This window comes from Phalangium opilio, unplaced genomic scaffold, assembly GCF_054372755.1.
Source record: "Phalangium opilio isolate 3A_F unplaced genomic scaffold, DU_Popi_V2 ptg000352l_1, whole genome shotgun sequence".
NCBI classification, from domain to species: domain Eukaryota; kingdom Metazoa; phylum Arthropoda; class Arachnida; order Opiliones; family Phalangiidae; genus Phalangium; species Phalangium opilio.
This window is the reverse complement of record NW_028324228.1, coordinates 3,067,380-3,093,070: the sequence shown is the minus strand read 5'-3', so window position 1 is coordinate 3,093,070 and position 25,691 is coordinate 3,067,380. Positions and strand designations below refer to the sequence as shown.

Below are 25,691 nucleotides of genomic sequence, written 5' to 3'. Positions count from 1 at the left end.
GAAGCCTAGATTAGTATACATTTAAAAAGCCGCTCCCCGGCGGGGAATCGAACCCCGGTCTCTCGCGTGACAGGCGAGGATACTCACCACTATACTACCGACGATGAATCAAATTTGGTTATCTCAGTTTTTTAAACTTATGGTACTTCTATCCGAATTTTTTTCGCTAAGTCCCGGAGCATGCGCGATAGTCACTAATTAAATGAAAAAGTGAGTTTGAAGAAAAAGTAACCCAATAAAATACTCTACGCTAGAAATAATGGTCTAGGCGATTTCTGAACACTTTACTTTTCGAGAAACGTTATTGGTTTTACAAAAAATGTGCACGATTTTGAGAATCAAAGAAACGAGATCGTACGGCTTGCACCGGCCGGGAATCGAACCCGGACCTCCCGCTTGGAAGGCGAGAATTCTACCATTGAACTACCGATGCTTGCATAGGTCACACTTCGATATGACACACAAAAGAAGCCTAGATTAGTATACATTTAAAAAGCCGCTCCCCGGCGGGGAATCGAACCCCGGTCTCTCGCGTGACAGGCGAGGATACTCACCACTATACTACCGAGGATGAATCAAATTTGGTTATCTCAGTTTTTTAAACTTATGGTACTTCTATCCGAATTTTTTTCGCTAAGTCCCGGAGCATGCGCGATAGTCACTAATTAAATGAAAAAGTGAGTTTGAAGAAAAAGTAACCCAATAAAATACTCTACGCTAGAAATAATGGTCTAGGCGATTTCTGAACACTTTACTTTTCGAGAAACGTTATTGGTTTTACAAAAAATGTGCACGATTTTGAGAGTCAAAGAAACGAGATCGTACGGCTTGCACCGGCCGTGAATCGAACCCGGACCTCCCGCTTGGAAGGCGAGAATTCTACCATTGAACTACCGATGCTTGCATAGGTCACACTTCGATATGACACACAAAAGAAGCCTAGATTAGTATACATTTAAAAAGCCGCTCCCCGGCGGGGAATCGAACCCCGGTCTCTCGCGTGACAGGCGAGGATACTCACCACTATACTACCGAGGATGAATCAAATTTGGTTATCTCAGTTTTTTAAACTTATGGTACTTCTATCCGAATTTTTTTCGCTAAGTCCCGGAGCATGCGCGATAGTCACTAATTAAATGAAAAAGTGAGTTTGAAGAAAAAGTAACCCAATAAAATACTCTACGCTAGAAATAATGGTCTAGGCGATTTCTGAACACTTTACTTTTCGAGAAACGTTATTGGTTTTACAAAAAATGTGCACGATTTTGAGAATCAAAGAAACGAGATCGTACGGCTTGCACCGGCCGGGAATCGAACCCGGACCTCCCGCTTGGAAGGCGAGAATTCTACCATTGAACTACCGATGCTTGCATAGGTCACACTTCGATATGACACACAAAAGAAGCCTAGATTAGTATACATTTAAAAAGCCGCTCCCCGGCGGGGAATCGAACCCCGGTCTCTCGCGTGACAGGCGAGGATACTCACCACTATACTACCGAGGATGAATCAAATTTGGTTATCTCAGTTTTTTAAACTTATGGTACTTCTATCCGAATTTTTTTCGCTAAGTCCCGGAGCATGCGCGATAGTCACTAATTAAATGAAAAAGTGAGTTTGAAGAAAAAGTAACCCAATAAAATACTCTACGCTAGAAATAATGGTCTAGGCGATTTCTGAACACTTTACTTTTCGAGAAACGTTATTGGTTTTACAAAAAATGTGCACGATTTTGAGAATCAAAGAAACGAGATCGTACGGCTTGCACCGGCCGGGAATCGAACCCGGACCTCCCGCTTGGAAGGCGAGAATTCTACCATTGAACTACCGATGCTTGCATAGGTCACACTTCGATATGACACACAAAAGAAGCCTAGATTAGTATACATTTAAAAAGCCGCTCCCCGGCGGGGAATCGAACCCCGGTCTCTCGCGTGACAGGCGAGGATACTCACCACTATACTACCGAGGATGAATCAAATTTGGTTATCTCAGTTTTTTAAACTTATGGTACTTCTATCCGAATTTTTTTCGCTAAGTCCCGGAGCATGCGCGATAGTCACTAATTAAATGAAAAAGTGAGTTTGAAGAAAAAGTAACCCAATAAAATACTCTACGCTAGAAATAATGGTCTAGGCGATTTCTGAACACTTTACTTTTCGAGAAACGTTATTGGTTTTACAAAAAATGTGCACGATTTTGAGAATCAAAGAAACGAGATCGTACGGCTTGCACCGGCCGGGAATCGAACCCGGACCTCCCGCTTGGAAGGCGAGAATTCTACCATTGAACTACCGATGCTTGCATAGGTCACACTTCGATATGACACACAAAAGAAGCCTAGATTAGTATACATTTAAAAAGCCGCTCCCCGGCGGGGAATCGAACCCCGGTCTCTCGCGTGACAGGCGAGGATACTCACCACTATACTACCGAGGATGAATCAAATTTGGTTATCTCAGTTTTTTAAACTTATAGTACTTCTATCCGAATTTTTTTCGCTAAGTCCCGGAGCATGCGCGATAGTCACTAATTAAATGAAAAAGTGAGTTTGAAGAAAAAGTAACCCAATAAAATACTCTACGCTAGAAATAATGGTCTAGGCGATTTCTGAACACTGTACTTTTCGAGAAACGTTATTGGTTTTACAAAAAATGTGCACGATTTTGAGAATCAAAGAAACGAGATCGTACGGCTTGCACCGGCCGGGAATCGAACCCGGACCTCCCGCTTGGAAGGCGAGAATTCTACCATTGAACTACCGATGCTTGCATAGGTCACACTTCGATATGACACACAAAAGAAGCCTAGATTAGTATACATTTAAAAAGCCGCTCCCCGGCGGGGAATCGAACCCCGGTCTCTCGCGTGACAGGCGAGGATACTCACCACTATACTACCGAGGATGAATCAAATTTGGTTATCTCAGTTTTTTAAACTTATGGTACTTCTATCCGAATTTTTTTCGCTAAGTCCCGGAGCATGCGCGATAGTCACTAATTAAATGAAAAAGTGAGTTTGAAGAAAAAGTAACCCAATAAAATACTCTACGCTAGAAATAATGGTCTAGGCGATTTCTGAACACTTTACTTTTCGAGAAACGTTATTGGTTTTACAAAAAATGTGCACGATTTTGAGAATCAAAGAAACGAGATCGTACGGCTTGCACCGGCCGGGAATCGAACCCGGACCTCCCGCTTGGAAGGCGAGAATTCTACCATTGAACTACCGATGCTTGCATAGGTCACACTTCGATATGACACACAAAAGAAGCCTAGATTAGTATACATTTAAAAAGCCGCTCCCCGGCGGGGAATCGAACCCCGGTCTCTCGCGTGACAGGCGAGGATACTCACCACTATACTACCGAGGATGAATCAAATTTGGTTATCTCAGTTTTTTAAACTTATGGTACTTCTATCCGAATTTTTTTCGCTAAGTCCCGGAGCATGCGCGATAGTCACTAATTAAATGAAAAAGTGAGTTTGAAGAAAAAGTAACCCAATAAAATACTCTACGCTAGAAATAATGGTCTAGGCGATTTCTGAACACTTTACTTTTCGAGAAACGTTATTGGTTTTACAAAAAATGTGCACGATTTTGAGAGTCAAAGAAACGAGATCGTACGGCTTGCACCGGCCGTGAATCGAACCCGGACCTCCCGCTTGGAAGGCGAGAATTCTACCATTGAACTACCGATGCTTGCATAGGTCACACTTCGATATGACACACAAAAGAAGCCTAGATTAGTATACATTTAAAAAGCCGCTCCCCGGCGGGGAATCGAACCCCGGTCTCTCGCGTGACAGGCGAGGATACTCACCACTATACTACCGAGGATGAATCAAATTTGGTTATCTCAGTTTTTTAAACTTATGGTACTTCTATCCGAATTTTTTTCGCCAAGTCCCGGAGCATGCGCGATAGTCACTAATTAAATGAAAAAGTGAGTTTGAAGAAAAAGAAACCCAATAAAATACTCTACGCTAGAAATAATAGTCAAGGCGATTTCTGAACCCTTTACTTTTCGAGAAACGTTATTGGTTTTACAAAAAATGTGCACGATTTTGAGAGTCAAAGAAACGAGATCGTACGGCTTGCACCGGCCGGGAATCGAACCCGGACCTCCCGCTTGGAAGGCGAGAATTCTACCATTGAACTACCGATGCTTGCATAGGTCACACTTCGATATGACACACAAAAGAAGCCTAGATTAGTATACATTTAAAAAGCCGCTCCCCGGCGGGGAATCGAACCCCGGTCTCTCGCGTGACAGGCGAGGATACTCACCACTATACTACCGACGATGAATCAAATTTGGTTATCTCAGTTTTTTAAACTTATGGTACTTCTATCCGAATTTTTTTCGCTAAGTCCCGGAGCATGCGCGATAGTCACTAATTAAATGAAAAAGTGAGTTTGAAGAAAAAGTAACCCAATAAAATACTCTACGCTAGAAATAATGGTCTAGGCGATTTCTGAACACTTTACTTTTCGAGAAACGTTATTGGTTTTACAAAAAATGTGCACGATTTTGAGAATCAAAGAAACGAGATCGTACGGCTTGCACCGGCCGGGAATCGAACCCGGACCTCCCGCTTGGAAGGCGAGAATTCTACCATTGAACTACCGATGCTTGCATAGGTCACACTTCGATATGACACACAAAAGAAGCCTAGATTAGTATACATTTAAAAAGCCGCTCCCCGGCGGGGAATCGAACCCCGGTCTCTCGCGTGACAGGCGAGGATACTCACCACTATACTACCGAGGATGAATCAAATTTGGTTATCTCAGTTTTTTAAACTTATGGTACTTCTATCCGAATTTTTTTCGCTAAGTCCCGGAGCATGCGCGATAGTCACTAATTAAATGAAAAAGTGAGTTTGAAGAAAAAGTAACCCAATAAAATACTCTACGCTAGAAATAATGGTCTAGGCGATTTCTGAACACTTTACTTTTCGAGAAACGTTATTGGTTTTACAAAAAATGTGCACGATTTTGAGAGTCAAAGAAACGAGATCGTACGGCTTGCACCGGCCGTGAATCGAACCCGGACCTCCCGCTTGGAAGGCGAGAATTCTACCATTGAACTACCGATGCTTGCATAGGTCACACTTCGATATGACACACAAAAGAAGCCTAGATTAGTATACATTTAAAAAGCCGCTCCCCGGCGGGGAATCGAACCCCGGTCTCTCGCGTGACAGGCGAGGATACTCACCACTATACTACCGAGGATGAATCAAATTTGGTTATCTCAGTTTTTTAAACTTATGGTACTTCTATCCGAATTTTTTTCGCTAAGTCCCGGAGCATGCGCGATAGTCACTAATTAAATGAAAAAGTGAGTTTGAAGAAAAAGTAACCCAATAAAATACTCTACGCTAGAAATAATGGTCTAGGCGATTTCTGAACACTTTACTTTTCGAGAAACGTTATTGGTTTTACAAAAAATGTGCACGATTTTGAGAATCAAAGAAACGAGATCGTACGGCTTGCACCGGCCGGGAATCGAACCCGGACCTCCCGCTTGGAAGGCGAGAATTCTACCATTGAACTACCGATGCTTGCATAGGTCACACTTCGATATGACACACAAAAGAAGCCTAGATTAGTATACATTTAAAAAGCCGCTCCCCGGCGGGGAATCGAACCCCGGTCTCTCGCGTGACAGGCGAGGATACTCACCACTATACTACCGAGGATGAATCAAATTTGGTTATCTCAGTTTTTTAAACTTATGGTACTTCTATCCGAATTTTTTTCGCTAAGTCCCGGAGCATGCGCGATAGTCACTAATTAAATGAAAAAGTGAGTTTGAAGAAAAAGTAACCCAATAAAATACTCTACGCTAGAAATAATGGTCTAGGCGATTTCTGAACACTTTACTTTTCGAGAAACGTTATTGGTTTTACAAAAAATGTGCACGATTTTGAGAATCAAAGAAACGAGATCGTACGGCTTGCACCGGCCGGGAATCGAACCCGGACCTCCCGCTTGGAAGGCGAGAATTCTACCATTGAACTACCGATGCTTGCATAGGTCACACTTCGATATGACACACAAAAGAAGCCTAGATTAGTATACATTTAAAAAGCCGCTCCCCGGCGGGGAATCGAACCCCGGTCTCTCGCGTGACAGGCGAGGATACTCACCACTATACTACCGAGGATGAATCAAATTTGGTTATCTCAGTTTTTTAAACTTATGGTACTTCTATCCGAATTTTTTTCGCTAAGTCCCGGAGCATGCGCGATAGTCACTAATTAAATGAAAAAGTGAGTTTGAAGAAAAAGTAACCCAATAAAATACTCTACGCTAGAAATAATGGTCTAGGCGATTTCTGAACACTTTACTTTTCGAGAAACGTTATTGGTTTTACAAAAAATGTGCACGATTTTGAGAATCAAAGAAACGAGATCGTACGGCTTGCACCGGCCGGGAATCGAACCCGGACCTCCCGCTTGGAAGGCGAGAATTCTACCATTGAACTACCGATGCTTGCATAGGTCACACTTCGATATGACACACAAAAGAAGCCTAGATTAGTATACATTTAAAAAGCCGCTCCCCGGCGGGGAATCGAACCCCGGTCTCTCGCGTGACAGGCGAGGATACTCACCACTATACTACCGAGGATGAATCAAATTTGGTTATCTCAGTTTTTTAAACTTATAGTACTTCTATCCGAATTTTTTTCGCTAAGTCCCGGAGCATGCGCGATAGTCACTAATTAAATGAAAAAGTGAGTTTGAAGAAAAAGTAACCCAATAAAATACTCTACGCTAGAAATAATGGTCTAGGCGATTTCTGAACACTGTACTTTTCGAGAAACGTTATTGGTTTTACAAAAAATGTGCACGATTTTGAGAATCAAAGAAACGAGATCGTACGGCTTGCACCGGCCGGGAATCGAACCCGGACCTCCCGCTTGGAAGGCGAGAATTCTACCATTGAACTACCGATGCTTGCATAGGTCACACTTCGATATGACACACAAAAGAAGCCTAGATTAGTATACATTTAAAAAGCCGCTCCCCGGCGGGGAATCGAACCCCGGTCTCTCGCGTGACAGGCGAGGATACTCACCACTATACTACCGAGGATGAATCAAATTTGGTTATCTCAGTTTTTTAAACTTATGGTACTTCTATCCGAATTTTTTTCGCTAAGTCCCGGAGCATGCGCGATAGTCACTAATTAAATGAAAAAGTGAGTTTGAAGAAAAAGTAACCCAATAAAATACTCTACGCTAGAAATAATGGTCTAGGCGATTTCTGAACACTTTACTTTTCGAGAAACGTTATTGGTTTTACAAAAAATGTGCACGATTTTGAGAATCAAAGAAACGAGATCGTACGGCTTGCACCGGCCGGGAATCGAACCCGGACCTCCCGCTTGGAAGGCGAGAATTCTACCATTGAACTACCGATGCTTGCATAGGTCACACTTCGATATGACACACAAAAGAAGCCTAGATTAGTATACATTTAAAAAGCCGCTCCCCGGCGGGGAATCGAACCCCGGTCTCTCGCGTGACAGGCGAGGATACTCACCACTATACTACCGAGGATGAATCAAATTTGGTTATCTCAGTTTTTTAAACTTATGGTACTTCTATCCGAATTTTTTTCGCTAAGTCCCGGAGCATGCGCGATAGTCACTAATTAAATGAAAAAGTGAGTTTGAAGAAAAAGTAACCCAATAAAATACTCTACGCTAGAAATAATGGTCTAGGCGATTTCTGAACACTTTACTTTTCGAGAAACGTTATTGGTTTTACAAAAAATGTGCACGATTTTGAGAGTCAAAGAAACGAGATCGTACGGCTTGCACCGGCCGTGAATCGAACCCGGACCTCCCGCTTGGAAGGCGAGAATTCTACCATTGAACTACCGATGCTTGCATAGGTCACACTTCGATATGACACACAAAAGAAGCCTAGATTAGTATACATTTAAAAAGCCGCTCCCCGGCGGGGAATCGAACCCCGGTCTCTCGCGTGACAGGCGAGGATACTCACCACTATACTACCGAGGATGAATCAAATTTGGTTATCTCAGTTTTTTAAACTTATGGTACTTCTATCCGAATTTTTTTCGCCAAGTCCCGGAGCATGCGCGATAGTCACTAATTAAATGAAAAAGTGAGTTTGAAGAAAAAGTAACCCAATAAAATACTCTACGCTAGAAATAATGGTCTAGGCGATTTCTGAACACTTTACTTTTCGAGAAACGTTATTGGTTTTACAAAAAATGTGCACGATTTTGAGAATCAAAGAAACGAGATCGTACGGCTTGCACCGGCCGGGAATCGAACCCGGACCTCCCGCTTGGAAGGCGAGAATTCTACCATTGAACTACCGATGCTTGCATAGGTCACACTTCGATATGACATACAAAAGAAGCCTAGATTAGTATACATTTAAAAAGCCGCTCCCCGGCGGGGAATTGAACCCCGGTCTCTCGCGTGACAGGCGAGGATACTCACCACTATACTACCGAGGATGAATCAAATTTGGTTATCTCAGTTTTTTAAACTTATGGTACTTCTATCCGAATTTTTTTCGCTAAGTCCCGGAGCATGCGCGATAGTCACTAATTAAATGAAAAAGTGAGTTTGAAGAAAAAGTAACCCAATAAAATACTCTACGCTAGAAATAATGGTCTAGGCGATTTCTGAACACTTTACTTTTCGAGAAACGTTATTGGTTTTACAAAAAATGTGCACGATTTTGAGAATCAAAGAAACGAGATCGTACGGCTTGCACCGGCCGGGAATCGAACCCGGACCTCCCGCTTGGAAGGCGAGAATTCTACCATTGAACTACCGATGCTTGCATAGGTCACACTTCGATATGACACACAAAAGAAGCCTAGATTAGTATATATTTAAAAAACCGCTCCCCGGCGGGGAATCGAACCCCGGTCTCTCGTGTGACAGGCGAGCATACTCACCACTGTACTACCGAGGATGAAAAAAATTTGGTCTCTCGTGCAACAAGCGACGATACTCATCACTATACAACTGAGGATAAAACAATTCTGGCGATCTCAGTTTTCTAAAACTTACAAATATCTTACATAACTTATCATTTTAAGATTGCTTACATAGTTTTATTTTTTTTTATATACACGGATTGATAAGTTTAGACATACCTTATGTCGGTTTAAAAAATTTTTTCAGCACAATCTTAGGGACATCATGGCCGTTATCATCATTGCATAATGTTCGACGTATCCTAAAACTTTGGGGAAAGATTTTACTTTCTAGCAAATAATGAACGACTGTTAGGTATTTCTTATTGTTTTGTTTAATATTTTAAAAGAAACGTTCATAAAAATATTTGGTTACTCTAATCGGAATATATAAATATTGTAACGATTTAAGAGAAAGTGAATTAACATCGAGATTATAACATTAAATAACTTTTATATTACTGCTCTATTTGATTGTTCAATTCATTAGCCACGAATCGAACACTTCGTTCTGTAGACATTTCTTTTGCAACTATTTGTTTATACGTGTTGTAGGATACCACCATATGACCAACCTAAAAAAATATTGAATTAAAGCTTAATAAGTATAATATGCTGTCAATATCATACTAAAATTGGTTGTTGAGTAAAAGCTTTTCCAACGACACGCGTCGGCGAGCCGAAAAAAAGGCTTTTCCAACGACACGCGTCGGCGAGCCGAAAAAAAGGCTTTTCCAACGACACGCGTCGGCGAGCCGAAAAAAAGGCTTTTCCAACGACACGCGTCGGCGAGCCGAAAAAAAGGCTTTTCCAACGACACGCGTCGGCGAGCCGAAAAAAAGGCTTTTCCAACGACACGCGTCGGCGAGCCGAAAAAAAGGCTTTTCCAACGACACGCGTCGGCGAGACGAAAAAAAGGCTTTTCCAACGACACGCGTCGGCGAGACGAAAAAAAGGCTTTTCCAACGACACGCGTCGGCGAGCCGAAAAAAAGGCTTTTCCAACGACACGCGTCGGCGAGCCGAAAAAAAGGCTTTTCCAACGACACGCGTCGGCGAGCCGAAAAAAAGGCTTTTCCAACGACACGCGTCGGCGAGCCGAAAAAAAGGCTTTTCCAACGACACGCGTCGGCGAGCCGAAAAAAAGGCTTTTCCAACGACACGCGTCGGCGAGCCGAAAAAAGGCTTTTCCAACGACACGCGTCGGCGAGCCGATAAAAAGGCTTTTCCTACGACACACGTCGGCGAGCCGATAAAAAGGCTTTTCCAACGACACGCGTCGGCGAGACGAAAAAAAGGCTTTTCCAACGACACGCGTCGGCGAGACGAAAAAAAGGCTTTTCCAACGACACGCGTCGGCGAGCCGAAAAAAAGGCTTTTCCAACGACACGCGTCGGCGAGCCGAAAAAAAGGCTTTTCCAACGACACGCGTCGGCGAGCCGAAAAAAAGGCTTTTCCAACGACACGCGTCGGCGAGCCGAAAAAAAGGCTTTTCCAACGACACGCGTCGGCGAGCCGAAAAAAAGGCTTTTCCAACGACACGCGTCGGCGAGCCGAAAAAAAGGCTTTTCCAACGACACGCGTCGGCGAGCCGAAAAAAAGGCTTTTCCAACGACACGCGTCGGCGAGCCGAAAAAAAGGCTTTTCCAACGACACGCGTCGGCGAGCCGAAAAAAAGGCTTTTCCAACGACACGCGTCGGCGAGCCGAAAAAAAGGCTTTTCCAACGACACGCGTCGGCGAGCCGAAAAAAAGGCTTTTCCAACGACACGCGTCGGCGAGCCGTAAAAAGGCTTTTCCAACGACACGCGTCGGCGAGCCGATAAAAAGGCTTTTCCTACGACACGCGTCGGCGAGCCGAAAAAAAGGCTTTTCCAACGACACGCGTCGGCGAGCCGAAAAAAAGGCTTTTCCAACGACACGCGTCGGCGAGCCGAAAAAAAGGCTTTTCCAACGACACGCGTCGGCGAGCCGAAAAAAAGGCTTTTCCAACGACACGCGTCGGCGAGCCGAAAAAAAGGCTTTTCCAACGACACGCGTCGGCTAGCCGAAAAAAAGGCTTTTCCAACGACACGCGTCGGCTAGCCGAAAAAAAGGCTTTTCCAACGACACGCGTCGGCGAGCCGAAAAAAAGGCTTTTCCAACGACACGCGTCGGCGAGCCGAAAAAAAGGCTTTTCCAACGACACGCGTCGGCGAGCCGAAAAAAAGGCTTTTCCAACGACACGCGTCTGCGAGCCGAAAAAAAGGCTTTTCCAACGACACGCGTCGGCGAGCCGAAAAAAAGGCTTTTCCAACGACACGCGTCGGCGAGCCAAAAAAAAGGCTTTTCCAACGACACGCGTCGGCGAGAAGAAAAAAAGGCTTTTCCAACGACACGCGTCGGCGAGCCGAAAAAAAGGCTTTTCCAACGACACGCGTCGGCGAGCCGTAAAAAGGCTTTTCCAACGACACGCGTCGGCGAGCCGATAAAAAGGCTTTTCCTACGACACGCGTCGGCGAGCCGAAAAAAAGGCTTTTCCAACGACACGCGTCGGCGAGCCGAAAAAAAGGCTTTTCCAACGACACGCGTCGGCGAGCCGGAAAAAAGGCTTTTCCAACGACAAATGCCGTCGAGTCGAAAAAAGGCTTTTCCAACGCCACGCGTCGGCGAGTCGAAAAAAGGCTTTTCCAACGACAAATGCCGTCGAGTTCAAATATCAGATTATAGTTAATTTGCACAGCATCTTAAAATTATTATCTTTTTTTTTAACCTAAGGGGAATTCCACGGTGTTATTCATTATGCGAAAGAAACGTTTTTACTTACTAGAACTAACGAAATTATTATAAGTATAATTCCACAAAACGTGATCAAGTTCAAGGGTTGTTCATGGATACACTTCATTTCCGCTTCGTGGATTTTAGTTACCAACTCATGCATGTTTTCCACTGGACTAATGGTTATGTTGAACTCATAAGGTGCCCATTTGTCTGTGATGGACATATTAAGGAGACCTGAGTTTTCGTAGAACAGATTCTAGTAAAATTAGATTTGAAAGAAATTAATTACATGTCACAAAGTTTAACAGTTAGTGTTTTGAACGCGAAATAATAAAACATCTTTTATGTCGTCCAATTGGTATTATTTCTCTATAGAAATAAAAGTTTTTTAAGGTTAACTTGGGCCCCTGTGTATTAACAAGAATTTATAGTATTTTTATCTCTCCGAGTGAGAGATATTACTCTGTACGTGTCAGTGTGTGTTTGTCTGTCTTTGTTTGCCTTCGCGTTTGCAGATTCAAAACGGAGAAAACGTATATGTATAGTTACGAGGAACGTTCTACCTCCCGATGGCGGAGCTTCCACCAAAGCTACACGCAATCACGGCTTTTTTATCATTTACTGTGAATCATTCGCCTTACACTCGGTTTTCACAGGGCGAAAAGGTGAAAACCGTCGCGGAAATTTTACATACCCTAAATTTACAAAAATTGTGAAAAACGTGTTCACTAGAAGTCAAACGTAAACAAAAGCAATGTTTAAAATGATTATAGGAATAACGTTTCTTAAAACGACTTAACTAGAATTAAGGGAAATTACTGACTTAAAATATAATGTCAATTTATTTATTTATTTATTTAATTAATTATTGGGTCTTGATTTGGAGGGGTTTATTTTAGTTTCCAAATTGGTTAGTTATTGAGATAATTATTGATAGGATGATTTAGGCATAATACCCTTTTCATTAAAATGAAAACTAAACGGCTAAACAACATTTTTTTGTTTTTTTCTTCAGGAAAATCATTAGAATGGCAAGTATAAATTTCCAACCCTTTCTGTTACTTTTATAAAAAATTTCAAAAATTCAAGAGTTGACCTTTTAAGCATAACCAGAAGTGAGATGAGACTAGAAGTGAAGGGCTCTAGCATTAATAGTAGATCCTGGCACTAGTGGACAGATTTGAGGATTTTATGCCGCTTCCCACGCGCCTACACTACTGAGAAAAAAATTGGTCGAGTTCCAAAAACATTTCCTACCCCCTTCCCCTCAAGCTAAAGCCGCGAAACACGGACGAGGGTGCTTGAATCTAGTTCGGTCGTCTACCACCGCGCGCGTCTCACGTTTTGGAGGGGAATTTCTGAAACCGCGACCAGAGGGCCAACCGCTGGTGTGTTATCAAGAATATACACTTTCGCCGAGTGAAGAATTTGGTTAGCTCAGTACTTCTGGTCTCATCTCACTTCTGGCATAACGTTCCATTTGACAGCACGGCGTCTATTTTTATTTCGAAAACCTCTCAACAACTACAGCAAGAGGATATTTTGCAAAGGCACACTCTATCCAGTTAAATCACGGAGTGTCAAGGTCAAAAATAGGTTTAAAACCTGTGACGGTTTTTAAAATGAGATATATACTACGTCAAATTTTGAAGCTTCAAAATTCTATAAAATGAACGGAAACGTTTTGAAATTTTGTGAATTTGATAGGCTTTCATCTGTCTTAATCGATAAAAATCATTAGAGATGGGCCGATACCGATACCATATCGGTATCGGTACCGATATTTGGCTTTAACCGATATATCGGTATCGGTTAAAAATGAACCGATATTTCTACCCGATATTTTTTGAAGAAAATAAATACTATGTTGAGAGTAGATGGCGCCATAAGACCTAAACTCTGAGACAGCACAGTTTTTCATCTATTTTTGGATAACGTAACTAGTGTCTAAAATGGGTTTTTCGTACGAAAAGCCAGTTTTATAGTTTCAAGTACCGAAATTGGATCGAGAATCATCTATAGAAGTGGGCCGATACCGATACCATATCGGTATCGGTTTGATATCGGTTTAATCGAAGGATCGGGTAAAATATCGGTATCGGTACGTATCGGTTTCCCAAGTATCGGATCATATCGGTATCGGTTTAAACTGGTATCGGCCCATCTCTAAAAATCATTTCATTCTTATAATAAGAGCTAAAACTTAAAACGACTTAAAAAAGGGATTATTGTATTAATGAGACCTTCATAATAAGTAATACAAAATTGCTTATTACCGGTCTAGCAATTGAGCATGGGTTATAATAAATATTTGCATTTTTGGAACTTGGTATCAAACCTTGCTGAAATCGTTAACCATTTCTCATCCAGTGATAGGGCGTCGACACTTTGGGAAAGCCGTTGATATTTACGCGTTCAGGAGGTAATTAGATGTAAAATTTCAACAAAGGCTTAAGATAAGAATCTTAAAACATGGTTTTGATAACATATCCTGTTTTCTATTAATCCCTTCTTAAACTGACTTTGCTTTCAATGTTATTTTGACACAATATTTTATCTCACATGATACTACGATTGCTTTACAACATACACGAGTAGAGCATCCGGAATTTCACTGTTAATAACATGGGTGGAATAATGTTTCATATACTTCTACCTCCTCTTAACAATAGACCCTTTTTAAAAGGGGGGTCGCAATACAGTCTAAGGTTAAGACAATGTGATGATTTAAATACGTTACATAGTAGGGCTGTGAGAGCCTTGAATTTTTAGTTTCTAGTCGATTCTCGAGTATTTAAAATTTCGCTTGCCAAGTATCGAGTATTTGGAAAATTTGATTCTGTGTGTAAATAATTGGGAGTTTACTTTCTTGTATTTTCACACTTTTGTTGATTTATCGCTCACATAATAGACATTTTGAGTATTTTTGCGTGTCAACAACTTCAAACATTCCCCGGGCGGTATTATAGTCTTATTTCTTTTAATTTGACAAATGAAATCCTTATTAGTTTCTTCTTCAGAATCTATTTGAATTAATTCCTCGCCTCAGTCACTCCTAGCCATTTTTATGCTTCGAGCGCCAAATCCCAAACAAAAATTACTAAGCAGATCTTCGAATCAAAAATATTAACCAACAGTTATGTTTTTTTTTTACTTTCACATCCCTTATTGAACCGGCTAAGATCCACTTCCCTACTACATTACACTGCCATAATGATCTCAACTACACAATCAGCATTTAACTAATGCATCCCGTTTACAGAGATATAGGCCTTATCGAGCCTAGGTTTAATACTCGAAACATTTGCGAGTCTCAGAAAATCACTTATCCAGTATCGATCCGAGTTCTCTTTAACGCTAAAATCTACAATTAAAACATTTTCCTCAAAATATTGAAAAACCTTTGTGGTTTTAGTAAAAATATCCGAAAAACTCGTAAACATTTGGCGAAAATCCTTTAAAAAAGCGCATGGCATGCGAGCATCGGTACCAGCCCGCATGCCCTTCCCGCTTCTTACAATAAGATATCAACAGTAAGGTCGGGGATGACCCGCAGGTCAGGTCACATACCTCTCTTGCCATCTCAAAAACATTTTTCAACCCTTCCCTAGCGTAAACATCCTCTTTAGAAATTCTATTGACCAAGCCCTGACAACTTTGTACCACGTAAACTGACTACTATCAGCACGTAGGTAGTTCTTACTTTAAATAAAGGGTAAAATGGTAAATCAAATGATTTTTAATCGATTCTCTACTTATTATAAGACCCATTTGCACAGTGAAACTTTCAGGACAAACCTCCGAATGATTTTAAAATTCAAATTAGGTTCACATTTTACAGATAATTTGAAATGAGCCCCTCCGACCAATCGTATAAGTTTTTACGAGAACAGATTCTATTCTCCGAGCTCCCTTTATCTCGAAACGCCGCATTTATACCTGCTTTTGTACTAAAATATCTAATCATATAACAGTTATTTGAACTACGCAATTAAAACCAAATTTTCCAAATCGATTAAACTTAATTTCAAACTGCAATACATTTAAAAATTTTTAATTTCTGGCCCTTTGTGGGTTTGAAAAATTGTTGCAAAGGATTGTGTTTAAATGCAGTTTAAGGACTGCGTAACAAAACTCGTTTCTGTATAACTATATGAAATACATACCATGCAAAAGTTGTGGTTCAAAATTCCAAGTTTAGGGAAAGACTGTAACGAAATTTACGAAAGATCAAACATTAAAGAAAAAACAGATGTTTTAAGTTTAACGATGACACTAACCATGGGTGCAATGATGACATTAGATAAACCAGTGCAAAAGGCAAACACACATAAGACGCTCAGTGATACTATTCTCTATAGACAAAATCAGAAACGTAATGACATGAATATTTTAGCTTAACCATAACTCGCCGCGAAACTAGATTGCGAAGTAATCGAGCTAATAACTTCGGTTCAAAAATGCCAATTGTACCGATACTGATAATAATAGGACGAAGATTATGCTTTATCCATATGGCATATACGACTGGGCCAAAGATTGGAAATTTCAATATTTGAGCAACTAAATGGCTTTTGCTCCAATCTTTCCGTTCGTTGAAGTCTCCGATGTAATTAAACCGTACTGCGTCAGCAGGTTTTTACTCTAAACTATACTGTATGCAATGGTTTCTAGTAATTTCTAGCTATTATCACAGAAGTAGTACGATTTGGCTTTTTTAACTCAACGAAACTAAGATTTTAAAAATTATAAAGGAATTATTGGTTACTGCAGGTAAAAATTCTATTTTGTATATCACTTTTGTACACCAAATTCAAAGAGTATATACAGACTTAGAAAAAGCATTTGCGATGATATAACAACTAGAGTTAAAATAAATATACCCACATAAAAACCCACGTGAATTTTCTAAAAATTTAGACTATCAAAACATAGGGTAAATAATATCACAAGGAGAATGTTAAACATCAAGGTTATATATCAGACTTTTTTCGGTTAGTTTAGTTCTGAAAGTTGTGACGTTGACATTTTTCATTCCCAACATAAGTCGCGCGAATGGAGAAGCCAATTTCTATAATCTCAGCAACAACCGAGTAAAAGCTTTCGAAGCAGTGCTCCACGGTGGTGGAGAGTTACGTAAAACAGGCGGAGCTAATTTTAGGCTGAGTTAGTTCAAGCATGGAGGGTTCATTCATGTGGACGGTAAATAATTCGGTCTAGCCTTTAGATGTTAACTTTTTGAACACTCGGGATGAGACGTTCATCAGCGACAACCTGACACACAATACCCTCATTCATAGGCTAAAAATATAATTCCTTGATGTTGATAATTCCCTTGTGATAATACTTAAGCCCCTTTTTTTCAATATTCTATAAGGAAAAACGTTTCAAATCAAACATTAATAGACTGTTAATACGCTGCTACCAGGGAGAGCTACCCATTGAAGTACTTTATCATCTTAGTATTCTACTGTTTTATTTCATTTCAGAACATTCAAGGTATGCTTTAAATCCGTATATATCCAGACAAACATTATAGTATTAATGTTTTAAGGTCTATATAAATATTTCCTTACTATTATGAGTCGTGTTTTTGAAGTTCTTTTGGCCAGAGCTAAAGTAGAAATTGAAGTAAATGCACAAACAATGACTGTGAGACTCGCGACAACTGCGGCACATGTGGACGCCCACAAAGCCTTAAATGTACTCCAAAATTCCAAGGGTACGGTTTCAAGGTGAAGGGACGAAAGCGAGAAGCCAAACACAAACATGCCCAAGACCTATAAAGAGAAAATAAGTCTGTCAGAACTTTCACTAGTAGAGCAGTCACATTATGAAAATATATTACCGTTTGGCTTCAATATTATATAAAAAATGATTTATATCACCAGGAGTTCATAATAACCCCCCTTCGGAGGGAGGAAGTATGAAACTGGCCATAGAGCTAATGGTAAAAATCGCGAACAACAAGATTCTGTCGTTGCGCATAGAAAGGATTAGCCTGTTTATGGACATACAACCTTACAGTATATCGTAGTGGTATCTATGCTCCTTGGTTTTCGTTCCAAAACTTCCGTTGGCTGGGATCTCCGTCGAAAAGGAAAATGGCGATATGGTGGACGTAGAAACACGTTGCAATTCTTATATTAAAGATACTGGGAATAAATTTGTCCAAACCGTTTTAATTTAACCACGGAATTCTCACTCACACATATTAAAACAAAACATCATTGACGATTGTTTAAATGTTTTGTAGAAAACTAGAAACCAGACTAAAAGCCAACTTCTTAGCCAAGGCTTAATTTACACCGTTCCGAGAGACACAGACGCGAGCCATTTTCGCTCCCAAAATCACAAAATAAAAATAGTGCTAAACCGGAAGTGAATTGTGTAAGTTAATGTGCGTTGGACGCTAAAAAATGGGGTAACTATCTCTTTGGGAGTTAAGCGGTGGATGAATCCGCTGAGCTTTACGGCGAAACTTTGTTTTTACGGGCTTTTTAAGCAGTTTCGTACTTCGGGTTATTATGAACTCCTGATATCACTTATTGGTCAATTATCATTAATAATTTTTTTTGCTATTGTATTCGTGTACTTTGAGTCAACAAAGTAGAAGTCTGTAAAGCCCTACAAAGTCTGAGCATCAAGATTTCCGAATACCGGTTGATACTTTATATTCTAATACTCTTTTTAAATAAGATAACTATTTAATTGTAGCGTTAAAAATGAAAATTATGTAACGGTAGTGCATGGTACAGCACTCTGATATCGTCATGAATGTATAAATACATAAAAATCATACTCCGTTCATTTCTGATATCAAAATATTGGATCTTTCCAAGTTTCTAGGCAGTTTTGGATAGTGGTACATTTTTTAGTAGGATATTTTTTAAAAAACAGAAGGGTTTTTTCAACACTGAAGAGCTAATACGATGATTCACCAGTGGATAAAAAGCGCCCTTTTTTCAGAGTAGAAAGGAAGTGCAATAACGATATTGTGGAAAGTATTTAATATTTTAGCTTAAGCACTTAACCAATTCATTTATATTTTGGAAATGTTTACTTTATATATTTCTCTCTTGTAGGTAAATGCTAACTGAAGAACCATGTAAAAGTCACTTCATTAGGGAAAAAAATTACTTTGAAACTATATATAATTATTACGTTTGGAATATTCATGTTACACGCTATTTTCCCAAATATATGCTTTTTGCCGTGATAATAGTGGACTGCCAATAAACAAACCTCATTAATATTCTCGTATCCTCATTTTTACCAGTTCCTTCTTTGTTGTTAATACGATTAGTTGGCATAATGAAGCAATTCCCTCATTAATATTCTCGTATCCTTCTTTTTACCAGTTCCTTCTTCTTTGTTGTTAATACGATTAGTCGGCATAATGTAGTAATTCATACTATTTTCTCCGTGGTTGCTTTTGCTATTCCGAGTATTTCAAATAATAGTATTTTTGAAACTATCCTACTAAAAAAAATTCATTCTGTTTCCTAACGGCCCCTAAAAAGAATAACTCAAGAAGCAAGCGCTTTGTATGCCTTTAGAATAAACCATGGTGTGTCTCATTTATATTAAAACTAGCTGTTAGCCTCAAATTCCTCCCCGTGAAATTAATATTTATATTTGATAAACTAACGCGAGACAAACAACAATACCTGAATCGAAAGAGAAAAATAAAAACTGAATTGATTAGCAGTGATAAGAAACGGCTCTTTAAATTCAAAAAGCCTCGAAATGGCCCACGAAGGAATAAATCGATGACTAAACTAATCATACGGCAAAACCAAGTCGGAATACAAAAAAGAGCAGCAAAACGACAGTAAAAAAAACACAGATATTATCAGACACAAACGTACGGCATAAATTATCGGGTTAAAAGTGCTTAGAAACAGTGGCATCACTGGCATGTATCTTAAAAATACGAAGAAAAGTGGCATACATCTTAAACTACGAAGAAAAGTGGCATACATCTTAAACTACGAAGAAAAAGTGGCATACATCTTAAAACTAGTAAGAAAAAGTGGCAAACATCTTAAAACTAGTAAGAAAAAGTGGCAAACATCTTAAAACTAGTAAGAAAAAGTGGCAAACATCTTAAAACTAGTAAGAAAAAGTGGCAAACATCTTAAAACTAGTAAGAAAAAGTGGCAAACATCTTAAAACTAGTAAGAAAAAGTGGCAAACATCTTAAAACTAGTAAGAAAAAGTGGCAAACATCTTAAAACTAGTAAGAAAAAGTGGCAAACATCTTAAAACTAGTAAGAAAAAGTGGCAAACATCTTAAAACTAGTAAGAAAAAGTGGCAAACATCTTAAAACTAGTAAGAAAAAGTGGCAAACATCTTAAAACTAGTAAGAAAAAGTGGCAAACATCTTAAAACTAGTAAGAAAAAGTGGCAAACATCTTAAAACTCGTAAGAAAAAGTGGCAAACATCTTAAAACTAGTAAGAAAAAGTGGCAAACATCTTAAAACTAATAAGAAAAAGTGGCAAACATCTTAAAACTAGTAAGGAAAAGTGGCAAACATCTTGAAACTACGAAGAAAAGTGGCAAACATCTTAAAACTACGAAGAAAAGTGGCAAACATCTTAAAACTACGACGAAAAGTGGCAAACATCTTAAAACTACGAAGAAAAGTGGCAAACTTCTTAAAACTACGAAAAAAAGTGGCAAACTTCTTAAAACTACGAAAAAAGTGGCACACATCTTAAAACTACGAAGAAAAGTGGCAAACATCTTAAAACTACGAAGAAAAGTGGCAAACATCTTAAAACTACGAAGAAAAGTGGCAAACATCTTAAAACTACGAAGAAAAGTGGCAAACATCTTAAAACTAAGAAGAAAAGTGGCAAACATCTTAAAACTAAGAAGAAAAGTGGCAAACATCTTAAAACTAAGAAGAAAAGTGGCAAACATCTTAAAACTAAGAAGAAAAGTGGCAAACATCTTAAATATACGAAGAAATGTGGCACACATCTTAAAAATACAAAGAAAAAGTGGCACACATCTTAAAAATACAAAGAAAAAGTGGCACACATCTTAAAAATACAAGCAAAAAGTGGCACATATCTTAAAATACGAATAGCACAAAAACTTGGAAAACAACCTATGGAAACATACTACCGTGATATGTTTATCCAGGTCGAATTCAGAATGGATGCCAAATTTCAACGAAACCCGTTCAGCTGATAACGCGAGATTAAATAACAAACATTCAAACACAAACTTTGCCATTAGTAATATTAGTAGCATAAATTAAGCCCTTGGGCTTTATAAATATACATTGCTGCTTGAAGAAGTTTAACCTCAACCTTTGTCGACCACCGAAGAGTCGGAAAGTTACAAAAACGTTTTATTATTACTATGTGGTCCGTTCACAACGTTATGACTACACCTTTTCAAAAAACTCTATGCTTTTACTTACGAAATTTATGAAACTTAATCCACAAATGGCTCTTTTGTAATCGTGGCTTGAATGTGGCATAATACTTGAAGCAAAATACTTGACTAAATATGTATAGTTTTGCCAAAATAAAATCAAAGTAGCGAGGCTCCCACGTTTATTAACCGAAAAAGTTATGGACTTAGTAGCGAAATGAGTTTTTAGGACACGTCACAACTACAACAGACGATCCAAATGCAAAAAAATGAACAACTTTAAGGGAACGTTTCTGCAACTTTCTTTAAAAAAAATACTCAGTTTATTCCAAAACAGCTTAATCTAAGCAGAGTGAAGTATAGACCGAGTGGGGAAACATAAAGCTCCGCTCATTGACATGCGCGTTCACCACTGGATGCTTTATTTTCATCAGCAACACGTAGAAGGCGGGAAAATCTTCTCTTTGTCGCGAATTTTAAAATGCTTTGTTTTTCAAAAGTTGGTTAGTTCAAATCTTAACAATAGAGTAGATTTTCGTGTTATTATATAGATTATAAAATATATTTTCCCCCATGTTTTATGTACAAATTATACATTGTTTATTAGTAAAGAATAATGATGGATATGTTCAAATTTATAAGTTTTGCATTATTAAATTTCTAATCACGTGTGTAGGTGTTAATTAGGATTTAAATTTATTATTTCATAAACAGCTATCCACTTTTATTCTTTAAAAATGAACATGTGCAAATTCTGTTTAGAACATGACCGAAAATATATTTTAAAATCTATATAATAACACGAATATTTTCTTTGTTATTCAGACTTGAACTAACAATGCCTATTGTAACACCAAGATTCTAAAACAAAGCATTTTAAAATTCTCGCCAAAGAGTAGATTTTCCCGTGTTGCTGATTAAAAAAAAAACATCCACTCGGTCTATATTTCACTCTGGTCAATCTAAAAACTATGTAAAGAAATAATAAACCTTAATATCCTGTTTTATCCTCGCTTGTCTTAAATGAAAGTAATGAATTGAGTAGCAAAGCTTATCAGTGTTTTTTTCAACCATTAGAGAGTTATAGTTTTGACCTCTCCGAGTGACGTATGTCACGGAGAAGTTCTAATTTCGACGTTTCTGTCTGTTGCTACGCCCCAGTGGACCGTGTTCGCAGTTTGCAAATTCGAGCAAACGTTTTCTCAAATTCCGGATTGAATTCACAGTTCCCGGAAAAAAGTATACCACATACAATGGCCATTGTTCCATTGCTTGTCTAACAGCACCATCTTATGGGTTTTGTCTGTCCCACGCAGACACCTGATTTCCTTCTAAACTCCACCTTATTCGTGTTTTGCCCATCTCACATGGACACCAGTCTGTACATACTGGCTTCCACTCCATCATCGTTAAGGTTAAGACATGGGCGGCGATCGGCTAGGGTTACGATAAACGTCTATAGCCTCCCAATGGTGTGGCTTCCACCATAGGTTCACGCAATTGCGCTGTTCAAATCCATAGCTGGGATTCGAAGCCTTTATATACTGCCAATCTGAGTAAGTCGAAACAACAGGAGTATGCTTCATTTCAAACGTCCATATTAGTGAAGTCTCTCGAGCAGGGTTGGAAATAAGACAGGGTTACAAGTCCAAAACCAGTTTATTAATTGCTCGGACCAGTTTATTTATTCCAAAACTTGGGGTCAGTGGTCCCAGGGACCACTTTATTAATTATGGTTTTTGGAAAAAATAGACGGTGGGACCAGTTTATTAATTCGGGGTTCCTGATTAGAATTTTTCTAGCTCAACACATTTTCTACCAATTCTACTCATAGGTAGTTAGTACTCTTTGGCTTCAACTTCCCTACAAAAGTTTTGTAGTCTATTGACTATTGATCTTGTCTAGCGTCTATACTCTAGAACAGGGATGTCAAACCTTTATTAACGGTGGGCCAAATTCAAAATTAGAAACCATCAAGCGGGCCACACAATGAAAATTCACCTATTTTCATTTATTTTTTAAATTTTACAATTGTTTTTACCAGTTTTAGTGAGAAACCTGACTTTTCTTTTGTTTAAATATCTCTCTTAATATTGCATTGTGACTACAGCATCTGAATCCTTGCATGCGAGGGTCACTGGTCCCAAGGACCAGTTTAATAATTCCAACATGAAGGGTCGCTGGTCCCGAGGACCACTTACAAAATTCACCTTATTTCCAACCCTGCTCTCGAGAATGTTTAAAGGTAGCGTCGGAGACGTTTATTACCGATCTACAACGCTAGATGGCGCTCGCGTTGGGGCGGTGGCCTAAAATTTGAAAAGGACCCATGAAACTTCTATATAATGGACCACAATCTTAATGGCGGATCCCATTTTAAAGTTTTATTTCTAAGGTGTACCAAAATAATAAAGGAAAAAAGGCTAGCAGACGACAAGGTCTTGGAGAAAGACGGTACAATGTAAAGAAGTGAAATAGCCGCTTGGTCTCATTTCACTAAGCCTTAGGACTAATGTTAATCTTTTGCATCTATTTAATAGTAGAATTTAATAACGTAATGAAAAATAGGAAAATTAAAGATTTGCGAGTTGGCAATAGTGAAAGTGATTCAAGGAAATTAAAATGGGAAAAAATAGGTATTGTACCCTTCCCAAAACCGTCACGTTTGTTTACGTTGTACCGTGGTGCGGGTACCCTGCGAAAATGGCGTGCAACTGCGCACAGACGCTGTAAGCAGAAGAAACCCTCCCAGTTTCTGGTCCTTCTAGATTCATGGTTCATGAACTACCATACCCTACGGGTGGATGAATCGCGTCACGTGGGTTACAAAGACTCTATTTGCCCCTCAACCAGGACTCCACGTATGAATGAAGCTCGCCTAGAGCGCGAACACTTGCAGCACATTTTTGCACCCCTTTTTCTCGTTCTTTCGTGACTACGAGGAGCGGTTTTTCTTTTTTGCACATGGGAACTTCTTTTATTCTTTGATTTTTTGTGTACTATGCTGTTAGCAGAAGTTTATGACTTCTTATCCTGGGAAGTATTGGACTATAACCATATACGGAACCATCTCTGTAAGCCAACTTCTTATTAGGTCCGATCACCACGCCACCTACGGCGCTTCTCTCAGTTAAAGCTGGCAGGCTGATATGCGCTCCAGCAGCGGGCAAGTAACGAAACTTTAAGGTGTGTCCTGTGGTTTAGGTAACGAATCAGAAACGGTGACAAGAACAGCTGTTTGCTAGAAATTCCGTTCAAACTAGCGTGGCGTCCTAGGCCCAAGGGATTGTAATGGATTTTCAGAGAGTTCTAGACAGACGGCTTTTCAACGATTGGCGGGCGGTGAAGAAGTTTTGAACACGCCCTACAGTTTGAGAGCCACAGCCTCTCAGTGTGGGATTTTTTCAGTAGACTAGATCGTTTTTCTTGTGGGGAGGAAACTTTCGACCCTCTTTTACGATTGCCATAGGCAATTTTGACTAGCAGGGATGGATACTATATAAAGCCTTAGTGACCAATACTTCCCAGGATAAGAAGTCATGAACTTCTGCTGTTAGTCATAGGAGAGGGAAATTCGTGGAATTGAGAAATCAATCGACTTGGTTTGGTTGGGGGCCGGGCGCATTAAGCTCGGTTAGGTACCTTAAATTTCTTCCGAATTTCATAAAGACGGTTTTAGTAAGAAAAAAATTGAGCTTCACGTGAAGTCAATTGTGTTCGAAACTGTTTTATATGAAGATGAAAGGTAACTAATAATTAAAGGATCAAAACTATATCTATGCCTGGTTTTAATCCATGCTTTTTTTACTTTTCGCGCTCTTTAGAGTTGAAAAGTATTGTTCCGACCTCTGTTGGCTGGACGGCTGGCTGGATTTGGTGTAACCGCATAATAACTTTCGTCATAAATAAACTTTTTGAATTTCAAATTTCCCGCGAATTTTCGACTCGAAATTCACCCATAGTTCACGTTACACCTCATAGGTGGCGTAACGTACTTAATTTCAATTGAAATTATTTTCCCGTCGGTGCCGGGCCTCGAACCCGCGATGTCCCAATCCATACGAGACGCCAGTGAAGGCGCCCGCGCGTGCTAGGACGAAGCTACGCTCGCTTAGTACAAAACCCGAGTTAAGTTAGACTGTAGAGTAGAGAGAGGTAGAACTATGTGGATCCCCACCCACCCTCCCCTTCCCGACGCGCGCCAACCAGCTGCAGCTGGATTTTGTAAGTGGGAGAGGAGAGAGAGTAGAGAGAATGACTGCCTAGCGCGTGCCAATAATTTTTTGCAATGTGATTTAAATCAATGAAACATACTCATTTAAAGTTAAATAATTATAATTAGCTAATATGATTATTATATTTAAAAAAAATTATATTATTTAAGTAATAAATTTAACGATAGTTGTTGAGAGATTCAATAGAGGGCAACATGAGATGTCATAAATACTAGTTTGTTGTCTCTCTCCCTCCTATCCTATTGCAAGGTCCAAGGCTTAACGGATGATCGATGATTAGATAGCAAGGTTTAATCAGGTGTTTAAATGTAACTTAATCCCGGC

At 39.6% G+C, this 25,691-nt stretch overlaps 1 protein-coding gene and 39 non-coding genes across 40 annotated transcripts; all 40 read right to left on the bottom strand.

Moving 5' to 3' along the window:
- Nucleotides 1-32: 32 nt before the first annotated feature.
- Nucleotides 33-104, bottom strand: TRNAD-GUC (transfer RNA aspartic acid (anticodon GUC)). The gene has a single exon. It is a non-coding gene; the product is annotated as a tRNA-Asp (tRNA).
- A 258-nt stretch (nt 105-362) lies between these two features.
- Nucleotides 363-433, bottom strand: TRNAG-UCC (transfer RNA glycine (anticodon UCC)). The gene has a single exon. It is a non-coding gene; the product is annotated as a tRNA-Gly (tRNA).
- A 66-nt stretch (nt 434-499) lies between these two features.
- On the bottom strand, nt 500-571 carry TRNAD-GUC (transfer RNA aspartic acid (anticodon GUC)). Its single transcript has one exon. It is a non-coding gene; the product is annotated as a tRNA-Asp (tRNA).
- A 258-nt stretch (nt 572-829) lies between these two features.
- Nucleotides 830-900, bottom strand: TRNAG-UCC (transfer RNA glycine (anticodon UCC)). The gene has a single exon. It is a non-coding gene; the product is annotated as a tRNA-Gly (tRNA).
- A 66-nt stretch (nt 901-966) lies between these two features.
- Nucleotides 967-1,038, bottom strand: TRNAD-GUC (transfer RNA aspartic acid (anticodon GUC)). The gene has a single exon. It is a non-coding gene; the product is annotated as a tRNA-Asp (tRNA).
- A 258-nt stretch (nt 1,039-1,296) lies between these two features.
- TRNAG-UCC (transfer RNA glycine (anticodon UCC)) lies at nt 1,297-1,367 on the bottom strand. Its single transcript has one exon. It is a non-coding gene; the product is annotated as a tRNA-Gly (tRNA).
- Nucleotides 1,368-1,433: 66 nt separating this feature from the next.
- TRNAD-GUC (transfer RNA aspartic acid (anticodon GUC)) lies at nt 1,434-1,505 on the bottom strand. Its single transcript has one exon. It is a non-coding gene; the product is annotated as a tRNA-Asp (tRNA).
- Nucleotides 1,506-1,763: 258 nt separating this feature from the next.
- On the bottom strand, nt 1,764-1,834 carry TRNAG-UCC (transfer RNA glycine (anticodon UCC)). The gene has a single exon. It is a non-coding gene; the product is annotated as a tRNA-Gly (tRNA).
- A 66-nt stretch (nt 1,835-1,900) lies between these two features.
- Nucleotides 1,901-1,972, bottom strand: TRNAD-GUC (transfer RNA aspartic acid (anticodon GUC)). The gene has a single exon. It is a non-coding gene; the product is annotated as a tRNA-Asp (tRNA).
- Nucleotides 1,973-2,230: 258 nt separating this feature from the next.
- TRNAG-UCC (transfer RNA glycine (anticodon UCC)) lies at nt 2,231-2,301 on the bottom strand. Its single transcript has one exon. It is a non-coding gene; the product is annotated as a tRNA-Gly (tRNA).
- Nucleotides 2,302-2,367: 66 nt separating this feature from the next.
- Nucleotides 2,368-2,439, bottom strand: TRNAD-GUC (transfer RNA aspartic acid (anticodon GUC)). Its single transcript has one exon. It is a non-coding gene; the product is annotated as a tRNA-Asp (tRNA).
- A 258-nt stretch (nt 2,440-2,697) lies between these two features.
- On the bottom strand, nt 2,698-2,768 carry TRNAG-UCC (transfer RNA glycine (anticodon UCC)). Its single transcript has one exon. It is a non-coding gene; the product is annotated as a tRNA-Gly (tRNA).
- Nucleotides 2,769-2,834: 66 nt separating this feature from the next.
- Nucleotides 2,835-2,906, bottom strand: TRNAD-GUC (transfer RNA aspartic acid (anticodon GUC)). Its single transcript has one exon. It is a non-coding gene; the product is annotated as a tRNA-Asp (tRNA).
- Nucleotides 2,907-3,164: 258 nt separating this feature from the next.
- Nucleotides 3,165-3,235, bottom strand: TRNAG-UCC (transfer RNA glycine (anticodon UCC)). The gene has a single exon. It is a non-coding gene; the product is annotated as a tRNA-Gly (tRNA).
- Nucleotides 3,236-3,301: 66 nt separating this feature from the next.
- TRNAD-GUC (transfer RNA aspartic acid (anticodon GUC)) lies at nt 3,302-3,373 on the bottom strand. Its single transcript has one exon. It is a non-coding gene; the product is annotated as a tRNA-Asp (tRNA).
- A 258-nt stretch (nt 3,374-3,631) lies between these two features.
- Nucleotides 3,632-3,702, bottom strand: TRNAG-UCC (transfer RNA glycine (anticodon UCC)). The gene has a single exon. It is a non-coding gene; the product is annotated as a tRNA-Gly (tRNA).
- A 66-nt stretch (nt 3,703-3,768) lies between these two features.
- TRNAD-GUC (transfer RNA aspartic acid (anticodon GUC)) lies at nt 3,769-3,840 on the bottom strand. Its single transcript has one exon. It is a non-coding gene; the product is annotated as a tRNA-Asp (tRNA).
- Nucleotides 3,841-4,098: 258 nt separating this feature from the next.
- On the bottom strand, nt 4,099-4,169 carry TRNAG-UCC (transfer RNA glycine (anticodon UCC)). Its single transcript has one exon. It is a non-coding gene; the product is annotated as a tRNA-Gly (tRNA).
- A 66-nt stretch (nt 4,170-4,235) lies between these two features.
- Nucleotides 4,236-4,307, bottom strand: TRNAD-GUC (transfer RNA aspartic acid (anticodon GUC)). The gene has a single exon. It is a non-coding gene; the product is annotated as a tRNA-Asp (tRNA).
- A 258-nt stretch (nt 4,308-4,565) lies between these two features.
- TRNAG-UCC (transfer RNA glycine (anticodon UCC)) lies at nt 4,566-4,636 on the bottom strand. The gene has a single exon. It is a non-coding gene; the product is annotated as a tRNA-Gly (tRNA).
- Nucleotides 4,637-4,702: 66 nt separating this feature from the next.
- TRNAD-GUC (transfer RNA aspartic acid (anticodon GUC)) lies at nt 4,703-4,774 on the bottom strand. Its single transcript has one exon. It is a non-coding gene; the product is annotated as a tRNA-Asp (tRNA).
- Nucleotides 4,775-5,032: 258 nt separating this feature from the next.
- TRNAG-UCC (transfer RNA glycine (anticodon UCC)) lies at nt 5,033-5,103 on the bottom strand. Its single transcript has one exon. It is a non-coding gene; the product is annotated as a tRNA-Gly (tRNA).
- A 66-nt stretch (nt 5,104-5,169) lies between these two features.
- TRNAD-GUC (transfer RNA aspartic acid (anticodon GUC)) lies at nt 5,170-5,241 on the bottom strand. Its single transcript has one exon. It is a non-coding gene; the product is annotated as a tRNA-Asp (tRNA).
- A 258-nt stretch (nt 5,242-5,499) lies between these two features.
- Nucleotides 5,500-5,570, bottom strand: TRNAG-UCC (transfer RNA glycine (anticodon UCC)). The gene has a single exon. It is a non-coding gene; the product is annotated as a tRNA-Gly (tRNA).
- Nucleotides 5,571-5,636: 66 nt separating this feature from the next.
- TRNAD-GUC (transfer RNA aspartic acid (anticodon GUC)) lies at nt 5,637-5,708 on the bottom strand. Its single transcript has one exon. It is a non-coding gene; the product is annotated as a tRNA-Asp (tRNA).
- Nucleotides 5,709-5,966: 258 nt separating this feature from the next.
- TRNAG-UCC (transfer RNA glycine (anticodon UCC)) lies at nt 5,967-6,037 on the bottom strand. Its single transcript has one exon. It is a non-coding gene; the product is annotated as a tRNA-Gly (tRNA).
- Nucleotides 6,038-6,103: 66 nt separating this feature from the next.
- On the bottom strand, nt 6,104-6,175 carry TRNAD-GUC (transfer RNA aspartic acid (anticodon GUC)). The gene has a single exon. It is a non-coding gene; the product is annotated as a tRNA-Asp (tRNA).
- A 258-nt stretch (nt 6,176-6,433) lies between these two features.
- On the bottom strand, nt 6,434-6,504 carry TRNAG-UCC (transfer RNA glycine (anticodon UCC)). The gene has a single exon. It is a non-coding gene; the product is annotated as a tRNA-Gly (tRNA).
- Nucleotides 6,505-6,570: 66 nt separating this feature from the next.
- TRNAD-GUC (transfer RNA aspartic acid (anticodon GUC)) lies at nt 6,571-6,642 on the bottom strand. Its single transcript has one exon. It is a non-coding gene; the product is annotated as a tRNA-Asp (tRNA).
- A 258-nt stretch (nt 6,643-6,900) lies between these two features.
- Nucleotides 6,901-6,971, bottom strand: TRNAG-UCC (transfer RNA glycine (anticodon UCC)). Its single transcript has one exon. It is a non-coding gene; the product is annotated as a tRNA-Gly (tRNA).
- A 66-nt stretch (nt 6,972-7,037) lies between these two features.
- On the bottom strand, nt 7,038-7,109 carry TRNAD-GUC (transfer RNA aspartic acid (anticodon GUC)). The gene has a single exon. It is a non-coding gene; the product is annotated as a tRNA-Asp (tRNA).
- Nucleotides 7,110-7,367: 258 nt separating this feature from the next.
- Nucleotides 7,368-7,438, bottom strand: TRNAG-UCC (transfer RNA glycine (anticodon UCC)). Its single transcript has one exon. It is a non-coding gene; the product is annotated as a tRNA-Gly (tRNA).
- Nucleotides 7,439-7,504: 66 nt separating this feature from the next.
- TRNAD-GUC (transfer RNA aspartic acid (anticodon GUC)) lies at nt 7,505-7,576 on the bottom strand. Its single transcript has one exon. It is a non-coding gene; the product is annotated as a tRNA-Asp (tRNA).
- A 258-nt stretch (nt 7,577-7,834) lies between these two features.
- TRNAG-UCC (transfer RNA glycine (anticodon UCC)) lies at nt 7,835-7,905 on the bottom strand. The gene has a single exon. It is a non-coding gene; the product is annotated as a tRNA-Gly (tRNA).
- Nucleotides 7,906-7,971: 66 nt separating this feature from the next.
- TRNAD-GUC (transfer RNA aspartic acid (anticodon GUC)) lies at nt 7,972-8,043 on the bottom strand. The gene has a single exon. It is a non-coding gene; the product is annotated as a tRNA-Asp (tRNA).
- Nucleotides 8,044-8,301: 258 nt separating this feature from the next.
- TRNAG-UCC (transfer RNA glycine (anticodon UCC)) lies at nt 8,302-8,372 on the bottom strand. Its single transcript has one exon. It is a non-coding gene; the product is annotated as a tRNA-Gly (tRNA).
- A 66-nt stretch (nt 8,373-8,438) lies between these two features.
- Nucleotides 8,439-8,510, bottom strand: TRNAD-GUC (transfer RNA aspartic acid (anticodon GUC)). The gene has a single exon. It is a non-coding gene; the product is annotated as a tRNA-Asp (tRNA).
- A 258-nt stretch (nt 8,511-8,768) lies between these two features.
- On the bottom strand, nt 8,769-8,839 carry TRNAG-UCC (transfer RNA glycine (anticodon UCC)). Its single transcript has one exon. It is a non-coding gene; the product is annotated as a tRNA-Gly (tRNA).
- A 66-nt stretch (nt 8,840-8,905) lies between these two features.
- Nucleotides 8,906-8,977, bottom strand: TRNAD-GUC (transfer RNA aspartic acid (anticodon GUC)). Its single transcript has one exon. It is a non-coding gene; the product is annotated as a tRNA-Asp (tRNA).
- Nucleotides 8,978-9,293: 316 nt separating this feature from the next.
- LOC149602886 (uncharacterized) lies at nt 9,294-17,608 on the bottom strand. Its single transcript, XM_089860464.1, has 6 exons — nt 17,588-17,608; nt 17,316-17,519; nt 16,020-16,094; nt 15,906-15,947; nt 11,786-11,995; nt 9,294-9,556 (listed from the first exon to the last, which is right to left on the bottom strand). Exons 2-6 carry the CDS (start codon nt 17,508-17,510, stop codon nt 9,440-9,442), a joined length of 639 nt encoding a protein of 212 aa, XP_089716590.1. The 5' UTR covers nt 17,511-17,519; nt 17,588-17,608; the 3' UTR covers nt 9,294-9,439.
- Nucleotides 17,609-25,691: the final 8,083 nt, after the last annotated feature.